The sequence below is a fragment of the Orycteropus afer genome, unplaced genomic scaffold, assembly GCF_000298275.1.
Source record: "Orycteropus afer afer isolate SDZICR_OR568_19922 unplaced genomic scaffold, OryAfe1.0 scaffold00005, whole genome shotgun sequence".
Taxonomy (NCBI): domain Eukaryota; kingdom Metazoa; phylum Chordata; class Mammalia; order Tubulidentata; family Orycteropodidae; genus Orycteropus; species Orycteropus afer.
The window spans coordinates 7,660,350-7,672,271 of record NW_006921592.1 but is presented as its reverse complement, the minus strand read 5'-3'; the positions used below and the strand labels follow the sequence as shown (position 1 = coordinate 7,672,271).

Below are 11,922 nucleotides of genomic sequence, written 5' to 3'. Positions count from 1 at the left end.
AAAATACTGTGCTAATATATACTTAGGAGCTCTGGTAGCACAGTGCCTAAGGCATCTGACTGCTAACCAGAAGGTTGATGGTTCAAACCCACCAGCCACTCTGCAGAAGCAAGACTGGGCAATCTACTTTCGTAAAGATTTACCACCTCGGAAACCCAATGGGGGTCGCTATAAGTTGGAATTGACTCGATGGCAGTGTTTTTTTGTTTTTTTTTTTTAATTTAAATATATATACTCAATATTCCTATTAGCTATTATAATTAACATGTTAATCATCAAGTGTTTATGAAAACTAGTAACAGAGAGCATTCTCTTAAAGGTTCTTGCACAGTGTTCTTTATTTTTAACTTTGATTGCTCTGGAGGGAAAAAAAAGAATGTTATATAATCAGGTCTTACAGACACATGAATAGATTTCAACTCATAGCAGCCCTGTGGAAGAACCCTCTGGTGATGTGTTGTTGTTAGGGGCCGTCAAGTTGGCTGCAACTGATAGCAGCCCTGTGTAGAGCAGAACGAAACACTGCCCCATCCTGCGCCATCCTCACAATCCTTGCTGTTCTTGAGTCACTCCATTCTATTGAGGGTCTTCCTCTTTTTCACTGACCCTCCACTTTACCAAGCATGATATCGTTCCCCAGGGAATGGTCCCTTCTGACAACATGACCAAAGTGGGTGAGGTGAAATCTGGCCATTCTCACTTCCAAGGAACATTCTGGCTGCACTTCCTCCAGGACAGATTTGTTAGTTCTACTGGCAGTCCATGGTTCTTTCAGTATTCTTCACCAACACCGCAACTCAAAAGCATCAACTCTTCTTTGATCTTCCTTATTCATTGTCCAACTTTCATATGCATATGAGGCGACTGAAATAAACCATGGCTTGGGTTAGGTGCACCTTTAGTCTTTAAAGTGACATCTTTGCTCTTCAACACCTTAAAGAAGTCTTTTGCAGAAAACCAAATGAATGGAAACAATCAGTCCTAGCAACTGCTGCACCATCTGATCTACAACCTATACAACTATGAGACCAGAAGAACTAGATGGTACCCGACTACCACTATCATCCACTTGGAAGGGATGTATGAGATCCTGCATAGAGAGGGAGAACAATGTGGAACAAAACTCAAAATCATTTGGAGGCAAAAAAAAAAAAAAGAAGGTGGGGACCAGGTTTGCTGGTCCAATAGAGCCTGGTGAAACCACTGAGACTATGGCCCCTAGCTGCCCTTCAGGTCTGGGATTGAACCCACACCTGTGGTTTCCAGCCAAACAAAGAACAGGCAAAGTGAGTTAAACATTTACCTCAAGTAGACACACACCCTGGAGAGAACAATCATGGGAGAAGGAAGGGCTGCTTATGCACAGGGAGACAGCTCAGGGCCCAGAAGAGTATGGAGGGATGGACACTGGGAAGAGGTAACTATGGGGAGGAAGTGGGAGGGGAGCTGTTGCATTGTAAATTTTGGTCAATGACATGAGACAAAGTATATGTGAACTGCTGTATGAAAAGTGAATTTACTCTCTAAATCTTCACCCAAATCAAAATTAAAAAAAAAAAAAAGAAGTCTTTTGCAACAGATTTGCCCAGTTTAGTACAACATCTGGTTCCTTTTTTTTTTCTGACGATCTGTGTTTCCAGTTAGCAGAGATGTCTGCTCCCGTGGAAAGTCTTTATTTTTTAAAAATACATTGTATTGAAATACAATTTATGTACAGTGAGATACATAAAACTAAAGTTTTTTTCTCCAGTGTTCCCTCTACTCCCCTCCCACCCCTGGTAACCAACAGTTTCCTTCCATATATAATCCTTTCCTTGATGAAGTCTGATTTCTTGATGGCTGCTTGCGTGGATGTTGATCGTGGATCTAAGTAATATGAAATCTTTGACAGCATTAATATTTTCTCCATTTATCATGATGCTGCTTATTGGTCCGGTTGTGAGGATTTTTGTTTTCTTTATGTTGAGGTCTAATCCATACTGCACACTATAGGTCTTTGATCTTCATCAGTAAGTGCTTCAAGTCATCTTCACTTTGAACAAGCAAAGTTGTGTCGTCTGCATATCAAATGTTGTTAATGAGTCTTCCTCCAATCCTGATGCCGCGTTTTTATTCATATAGTTCAGCTTCTCAGATTATTTGCTTAGCATACAGATTGAATAAGTATGGTGAAAGGACACAACCCTGACTCACTCCCTTCCTGATTTTAAATAATTAGTATCCCCTTGTTCTATTTAAACAACAACCTCCTGGTATATGTACAGGTTCCTCATGAGCATAATTCAGTGTTCTGTAATTCCCATTCTTCTCAATGTTAGCCATAATTTGTTGTGATCCACAGAGTTGAATGCATTTGCATAGTCGATAAAACACAAGTAAACATCTTTCTGGTATTCTTTGCTTTCAGCCGAGATCTATCTCATACCAGCAATGATATTCCTCATTCCATGTCTGCTTCTGAATGCAGATTGCATTTCTGAGAGCTCCCTGTCATTATACTGCTGCAACCAGTTTTTAATTATCTTCAGGAAAATTTTACTTGCATATAATATTAATGATATTGTTTGATAATTTCCACATTCTTTTGGATCATCTTTCTTTGGAATGAGTAGAAATGTGGATCTCTTCCAATCAGTTGGCCAGGTAGTTGCCTTCCAAATTGCTTGTTGTGTAAGTATCTCCAGCGTGGCATCTGTTTATCGAAACATCTCTGTGGGTTTTCCATCAGTTCCTGGAGCCTTATTTTTCACAAATTTCTTCAGTGCAGCTTCAACTTCTTCCTTCAGTGCCATTGGTTCTTGGTCATACGCCACTTCCTGAAACAATTGAACATCAACTGATTATTTCTTGTACAGTGACTCTGTGTATTCTTTCCATCTTCTTTTGATGCTTCCTGCATCATTCAATATTTTACCCATAGAACCTTTCAATATTGCAACTTGAGGCTTGAAATTTTTCTTTAGAAGGTAGAGTTACATGATCTCAATAATTGTTTTCATCTCACATTTATGTCAGGTTTACAACACTATGTAGGAGAAACGTTTAACACAACCCTTTTTAAAACATTCTAGTTTCATCTTCTCTTCTCCGCACCTTGACTATCTTCCCATTCATATGCATGTGTCCTTGGGCCTATTGCTGAGTAGAACCAATAGACCCTAAAAACCAAAATCAAACCCACCACTATTGTTTTGCTTACCTAGTGCCACTATAACAGACATACCACAAATGGGATGGCTTAACAAACGGATTTATTCTCTTACAGTTTCATAGGCTAGAAGCCTGAGTTCAAAGTGCCAGCTCGAGGGCTGGGTAAAAGCCCTTTGACCTTGTGCTTCAGCTTTGCCTCTTGCTCCCAGGCCTAGAGGCTTCTCTTAACTCAGGCAGCTGCTGGCTGCTGAGGTTGACAAACCCAAGGTCTACAAGTAAAATGCCACAGTCCCAAGATTACCAAACAACACGACATGCCTCTAGTTCAAGTCCAGAGACAGTCCCAGTATTGGAAGGAAATATGACAGGCCGCTGAATGAAGACTCAGCTACATGCAGGGCCTAAGCATGCGGAGCCCTCTCTCAATGCTTCATATATACTAGAAGCAGACCACATCCCTACGGCAGCTATTCAGCTGCTCCAGTAGATTCCACCATGGAGTTGATTACCAATATAATCATGGGGAATAACTACATCCAGGTGCCCAGCCACTCAAAACCAAGCCCAGCCAAGTTGACACACAACTTAACTACCACAGCCATTGAGTAGATTCTCACCCTCCCTGATTTTAAACCATTCAGTATCCCCTTGTTCTGTTCCAAGGACAGCCTCTTGATCTATGTATAGGTTCCTCATGAGCACAGTGAAGTGTTCTGGAATTCCCATTCTTCACAATGTCATCTGCAATTTGTTATGCTCCACACAGTCAAATGCCTTTGCATAGTCAATAAAAGACAGGTAAACATCTTTCTGTATTCTTTGCTTTCAGCCAAGATCCATCAGATATCAGCAGTGATATCCCTCATACCATGTCCTCTCTGAATCCACCTTGAAATTCTGGCAGTTCATTTTTAATATACTGCTGCAAAATTTTACTTCCATGTGATATTAATGATATTGTTTGATAATTTACACATTCAGCCTCACAGCAACACACAAGCCACCGCAATAAAACAAACGGACAGATGCATGGTCACACCCTATACTAAAACTATGTTTTCAATATAACAAAACCCTACCAAGTGGGGAGCTCTGGTAGCGTAGTACCTAAGGCACTTGACTGCTAACCAGTAGGCTGGCGGTTCAAACCCACCAGCCACTCCTCGGAAGGAGGTTGGGCAATCTACTTTCGTAGTGATACTGCCTCAGAAACCCAAGGAGGGGTCACTATGAGTCGGGTCCGACTCAGCGGCATGTGACAACAACAACAGTTGCCAAGTGGACTTATAACCACAGGTATAGCAGAATTTATAACATATTTTTTTGGGACCACAGTCCATACCACAGCATCTTCCTGTGCCTAACACAGCCATGACTTATGGTCCCAAGAAGCATCTGAAGCATGTTGCAGCTCCATACCATTGGATGCTGAACATACTGGTGGGTGTATTTGCTCCTCATCCATCCACCAGTCTCCAAAAGGTGATGGAGTATCTCCCCCTCAGTCTTTCAAGAAATGGACTTAAGTATGCCCTGAAGTGGAGATGAAGTAAAGATCTGCATGCAGCAGGTAAAAATAGTGTGGGGCTGGAGTTTGACCTCCTTTAACTTTAAAAGCAAGGGAGTGGTTTAAGAGTCCAAGGCTGATTCCTATGAAATGGTAGTCAGACATGCCTTCACCCTCTAACCCTTTTTACCAGTACTTACACCAGCTGCCCCTCTCATGGCACTTTCTACTTCTCTGCTGTATTTGATAATTTGTTGCAGTGGCCACACAGAACTCACAAACAATACTTACAATAATAGAGTTTGTTAGGGAAGTAACAGGTTATACCACCACTTGTCTGTCAGTTTGTCATAATGTAGGGGCTTGTGTGTTGCTGTGAGGTTAGAGGCTTTGCCTCCAGTATTTCAAATGCCAGCAGGGTCACCCATGGTGGACAGGTTTCAGCAGAGCTTCTGGACTAAGATAGACTCAGAAGTCTATAAGGAAGGGGCCATCTACTTCTCAAAGGATTGGCCAGTGAAAACATTATAAATAGCAGTGGAACACTGTCTGATATATTACTGGAAAATTTTATAAATATCCCTGAAACATTGTCCAATATAGTGCCAGAAGATGAGATGAGCTGGTCAGGTCTGAAGGCAGTCAAAATATGACTAGGAAAGAGCTGCATCCTTAAAGTAGAGTCGACCTTACTGACAGGGATGGAGTGAAGCTTTCAGGACCTCCATTTGCTGATGTGGCACAACTCAAAATGGGAAGAAACAGCTGCAAACATCCATTAATAATTGGAACATGGACTGTATGAAGTATGAATCTAAGAAAATTTGAAGTTGTCAAAAATGAAATGGAATGCATAAAGAGAAGTATTCTAGGCATCACTGAGTTGAAATGAACTTGTTTTGGCCATTTGGAATCACACAACCATATGAACTACTATGCTGGGACAAATTGAAGAGAAATGGTGTGGCATTCTTCATAACATAGAATGTTTCAAGATCTATCATGAAGCACAATGCTGTCAGTGAAAGAATAATATCCATATGCCTATAAGAAAGACCAGTTAATACTACTGTTATTCAAATTTGCATACCATCCACCAAAGACAAAGAAATTTGAAGATTTTTACCAACTTCTGCAGTCTGAAATTGACCAAAGGTATAATCTAGAGGTATTGATTATTACTGGTGATTGGAATCAGAAAGTTAGAAACAAAGAAGAATCATCAGTAGTTGGAAAATATGGCCTTGGTGATAGAAATAATGCTGGAGATCACATGATGGAATTTTGCATGACCAATGACTTAGTCATTGCAAACGCCTTTTTTCAATATAAAAATATTGAAATATTTTCAATTATATTGAAATATATTCAATATAAAAGCAGCTATACACATGGACCTTACCAGATGAAATACACAGGAATCAGACTGACTTCATCTGTGGAAAGTGGTAACGGAGAAGCTCCGTATCTTCAGCCAAAACAAGGCCAGGAGCTGACTGTGGAACAGACCATAAATTGCTCATATGCAAGTTCAAGTTAAAGCTGAAGACAATTAAAAGAAGTCCACAAAATCTAAAATATAACCTTATCTCCCACCTGAATTTAGAGACCACCTGAAGAATAAATTTGATACATTGACTATCAATGACCAAAAACCAGATGAATTGTGGGATGACATCAAGAACATCATACATGAAGAAAGCAAAAGGTCATAGTGGGCAATGACATATCTGACAACGGACTTGTCTCTAAAATTTATAGAAAACTCCAACCCTTAACAACAAAAAGATTAAAAATCCAATTAAAAAATGGGCAGAAGACATGAATAGACACTTCACCAAAGAGGATATTCAGGTGGCCAACAAACACATGAAGAAATGTTCATGATCATTTGCCAGCTATACACATGGACCTTACCAGATGGAATACACAGGAATCAGAGAGATGAAAATCAAAACAACAAGATACCATCTCACCCCAGCACTAATGGCAAAGTTCAACAAGACAGAAAATAACAAATGCTGGTGAGGATGTGGGAAGATTAGAACTCTCATAAACTGGTGTTTATGGGAGAACTGTAAAATGATACAACCACTGTGGAAAGCAGTATGCCAATTCCTTAAAAAACTGGAATTAGAAATACCATTTGACCCAGCATTCCTATTACTAGGTATATATCCTAAAGAAGTGAGAGCCAGGACAAGAATAGATACATATACACTCATGTTCATCGCAGCACTATTTACAATAGCAAAAAGGTGGAAACAACCTAGGTGCCCATCAACAGAAAAATGGATTACCAAACTATGGTTCATACACACAATGAAATGCTGTGCAACACTAAAGAATAATGTAGAATCTGCAAAACACCTCATAACATGGATGAACTTGGAGGATATTATGCTGAGAGAAATAAGTTAATCATGGAAGGACAAATATAGTGTTAATTCATTATTGTAAAAAGTGAAGGAAAGGTTTATATATGGAAGGAAACTTTCTTTGTCAGTTCAGTTATCAGGGGTGGGAGAGGAGAGGGCAAAACACTGCAAAAAAAAAAAAATTCATTGACCCATGTCACTTTAGTTTTGTATATTCCACTGTATATAAATTATATTTCAATAAAATGTATTTAAAAAAAGAAAAAAGAAAGGAAAGCAAAAGGTCTTTAAACAGGATAGGAAAAAAAAGACCAAAATGGATGTCAGAAGAGACTCTGAAACTTGCTCTTGAACAGAGAGTAGCTAAAGCAAATTGAAGAAATGACAAAATAAAAGAGCTAAATAGAAGATTTCAAAGAGCAGCTTGAGAAGACAAAGTCAGTTATTGTAATGAAATGTGCAAAGACCTGGAATTAGAAAGCCAAAAGGGAAGAACACACTCAGCATTTCTCAAGCTGAAAGAACTGGAGAAAAAATTCAAGCCTCAAGTTGCAATATTGAAAGATTCTATGGGCAAAGTATTGAATGATGCAAGAAGCATCAAAAGAAGATGGAAGGAATACACAGAGTCATTGTACCAAAAAGAATTGGCGATGTTCAGCTATCTCAGGAGGTGGCATATGATCAAGAACCAATGGTATCGAAGGAAGAAGTTGAAATCTGCACTGAAGGAATCAGCGAAAAACAAGGCTTCAGGAATTGACGGAATAGCCACTGAGATGTTTCAACAAATGGATGCTGTGCTGCAGGTATGTACTCATCTATGCTAAGAAATCTGGAAAATAGTTACCTGGCCAGCTGACTGGAAAAGATCCATATTTGTACCTATTTCCAAAGAAAGGTGATCCAACAGAATGTGGAAATTATTGAACAATATCATTAATATCACACACAAGTAAAATCTTGCTAAAGATAACTTGGAAAACAGTTGCAGCAGTGTATTGACAGGGAACTTCCAGAAATGGATTCAGAAGAGAACATGGAAGGAAAAATGTCATTGCTGATGTCAAATGATCTTGGTTGAAAACAAAGATTTCCAGAAAGATGTTTATTTGTGTTTTATTGACTACGCAAAGACATTTGGCTGTGTGGATCATGAGAAATTATGGATAACGCTGGTAAGTATGGAAATTCCAGGACACTTAAATGTGCTCATGAGGAACCTATATATAGACCAAGAGGCTGTCGTTCAAACAGAACAAAGGGATACTGAATGGTTGAAAATCAGCAAAGGTATCCATTAGGGTTGTATCCTTTCACCATCCTTATTCAGTCTTTATGCTCAGCAAGTAATCTGTGACGCATATTGAACTGTAAGCAACATCAAAATAAATGGAGAAAAGGCTGAAGTTGTCAGGTATTTCATTTTACTTGATCCACAGTCAATACCCACCGAAACATCAGTCTAGAAATAAGATGTCATATTGCCCTGGGAAAATACTGTAAAAGACCTCTGTGTTTTTATTTATTTTTCAATTTTTTATTGTGATTTGGGTGAAAGTTTACAGAGTGAATTCATTTTCCATACAGCAGTTCAAACACATTTTATTTCATGGCACTGATTGCAATTCCCCATAGTGTAACAGCTCTCTTCCCATTTGCTCCCTGTAGTTACCTCTTCCCCGGTCCTTCTTTCCTATGCATTTCTGCCTCCTAAGCTATCTACCTGTGCAAATAACTGCCCTTCCGTTCTCCCATTATTGATTGTTTTAAGGAGTGTATCTGCCTGATGCAAATGTTCACCCTATATGCCTGTCTGTTATTTGGCTGGAAGCCGTGGAGTGAGTTCAGTTCCAAACCTGAAGAGGAACTAGAGCCTATAGTCTAGGTTCTGTTAGACCAGTAAACCTGATCTTTTTTATAAATTTGAGTTTTGTTCCACTTTGTTCTCTCACTCCATCCATGATCTCCTGTATTGATCCCTTTCCAGCTGGTTGACAGTGGTAGCCAGGTACCACAAAAGACCTCTTTAAAATGTTAAAGAACAAAGATGTCATTTTGAAAACTAAGGTGCGCCTGACCCAAGTCATGGTATTTTCAATTGCCTCATATGCATCTGAAAGCTGGAAAATGGATAAGGAGGACTGCCAAAAAATTAATGCATTTGAATCGTGGCTTTGGCCAAGAATACTGAAAATACCATGGACTGTCAGAATGAGCAAATCTGTCTTGGAAGAAGTGTAACGAGAATGCTCCTTAGAAGTGAGAATGGCCAGACTGTCTCAGCTACCTTGCTCATGTTGTCAGAAGGGACCAGTCTCTGAAGAAGGATATTATACTTGGTTAGAGAGTCAGTGAAAATGGAGAAGGCCCTCCACAAGATGGTTTGCATGGTGGGTGTGATGATGGGCTCAAGTATAACAAGGATTGTGAGGATGGCACAGGACCAGTCAGGTTTTGTTCTGTTATACGCAGGATTTCTGTGTGTTGGAGCTCTGGTAGCATAGTGCATAAGGCACTTGAGTGCTAATCAGAAGGCTGGCGGTTCAAACCCACCAGCCACTCCTCGGAAGGAAAGTTGGGCAATCTAATTCCATAGTGATATCGCCTCAGAAACCCCTGGAGGGGTCGCTATGAGTCGGGGCTGACTCAACGGCCCATAACAACAACAAAAAAAGTTTGTGATTATTGAAGCAGGTAGTGGGGACATGGAAATGCATTGTACTCTATTCTCTACTTTTGTTATGTTTGAAATTTTCTATAATAAAAAATTTTCACACATAAATTATATGTGTGTGGTAGTTAAGGTTGCGTGTCAACTTAGCTGGGCTGTGATTATGAGTGGATAGCTGGATATAGTTACTTTTGATGTTGAGATTATAATCACCTGCATGGTGGCCTGCTTCTAGTATATAAGGAGAGGCTTTGAAAAGGATTTCTAGATTTTTGGCACATTTGGATCCTGCATTTGGCCATGTCTTCATCCAGTGGCCTACTGTGTTGCCTGCCAAATTTGGGATTGTGCCATTTTACCTGCTGATCATGGGTTTGTCAGCCTCAGCAGCCAGCAGCTGCCTGAGATAGGAAATGCCTCCAGCTCCAATGGGCCTAGAGTAAGAAGCAGAGCTGAAGCCCATTGCCAAGGGGCCCTCACCCATCCCCTAAAGTTGGCACTCTAAATTTGGATTTACAGCCTCCTAAGCTGTAAGAGAGTAAATTCCTATTTGTTAAAGCCATTCATTTGTGGTATTTCTGTTACAGCAGTACCAGAAAACTAAGACAACTTATTTATTAATGCTGGCGTTTAAATTTGGTATATAAAGTATTTGTCATTATATTTTTTTGAAGGGTAAATAAAATACTGTTACTCTGTAACATTTACAGAGCCCTGAATATGCTTATCGTGACAAGCTGCATCAAAAAACTTTTATGCTGAATTCATATTTTTGTGTGTTTCTTTGAAGTCCTTGAAGCACTTAACATGGAAGAAATGATGTCAGCCATTAACTGTTGGATGGAAAGCCAGAGACATGCTCTGCTGTCAACAAACTGGGAAAGTGCTGAAGAAATTTCCATCTTAATCATTGAAGGTTTCCTTCTCTTTAATTATAAGTAAGCATCCCCATTCTAATATTGACTCTTAGTGAATGAAGATGGGGAAACCTGTGAACTAATTATGCTGTTATTTTAGACCCCTTGACACTATTTGGAATAGAAGCTATTTCCTGACCATTCCATATGAAGAATGTAAAAGGAGGAGGAGGTAAGTTTTGAAATCACTTTTGTGGATTGTGATTCAAAAAGACAAACTTTAGGAAAAATGATGAAAGCAACACTATTTAGCAATTGGTATATGTCAGTTTTCAAACAGGGGAGTAAAGGCTTAACTCCCTTACAAAAGGAGCAGAACCTTTTTCCATCTATGATCATCCACATGGAGTAAAGCAAATTACATTTTTCTTAAGAAAATGTACTTTTACAAGCTATTTGGCTCATTTTTCCTAAATCTTCAATGAACTAGTCCTATGTTGTTTATGACTTATAATCTAATTTTATTCTGCTACAACCCCACGAAATACCCATTAGCTAAATGTTTAATTCAGCATGTCAGTATCTTTATTTACATTGGTATCTATCTCTTAGTTCTTCTGTAAAGCATTGGGGGGGGGGTAATTATGAACTAAGTGAATTACAAATTAATTTTTGTGTTGGAGAACTAAATGCGTTTTCTTGCCTTTGTATGTATTTGCATACACATGTATTTGCTCTAACACATGTCATCTTAATCATGTTTAGATTTAGATTTCACCTCTGAATGATTTACTAATTATTCTGACTGTTATTATTTTACTTCATCGATTCTGTGTTTCTGTCTACATAAAGTTTCGTACATGTTTTGGTAGTACAAGGGTCTACGAGCCTCCAGACCCCCCAGGGTACTTTGACGGCCATGTGTGGCCCATGTTTCTAAAGCACAGAAGAGAAATTGAGGACATCACGTGGGAAATTGGTAAGTGCCTTTCTAACCCCCATAAGGCCTTTTACTTGTCATTTCTTTCGAAACCTAAAGGAATTTAGGAGGCATTTTCTTTTTTATTGTGATTTGGGTGAAAATTTACAGAGCAAATTCACTTTCCATACAGCAGTTCACATACACTTTGTCTCATTGACCACAATTTACCATAACGCAACATCTCCCCTTATACTTCCTCCTGATAATTACCTCTTCCCTGTGTCCATCCCTCCATGCAGTCCTGCCCCCTGAGCTGTCTCCCTGTGCATAAGCAGCCCTTCTTTTTCCCATGATTGTTCTCTCCAAGGAGTGTATCTACCTCAGGTAAATGTTCAACTCATATGCCTATCTATTGTTTGGCTGGAAGCCACAGG

The 11,922-nt window shown here is 39.4% G+C and overlaps 1 protein-coding gene across 1 annotated transcript in view; it reads left to right on the top strand.

Annotated features, from left to right (window-relative positions):
• Nucleotides 1-11,922, top strand: part of NMRK1 (nicotinamide riboside kinase 1) — a 27,852-nt gene that overhangs the window by 6,883 nt on the left and 9,047 nt on the right. The window contains exons 4-6 of the mRNA XM_007938552.2: nt 10,500-10,647; nt 10,727-10,798; nt 11,439-11,545. Of these exons, the coding sequence (XP_007936743.2) occupies nt 10,500-10,647; nt 10,727-10,798; nt 11,439-11,545 (327 nt within the window). The remainder of the gene's footprint in view (nt 1-10,499; nt 10,648-10,726; nt 10,799-11,438; nt 11,546-11,922) is intronic.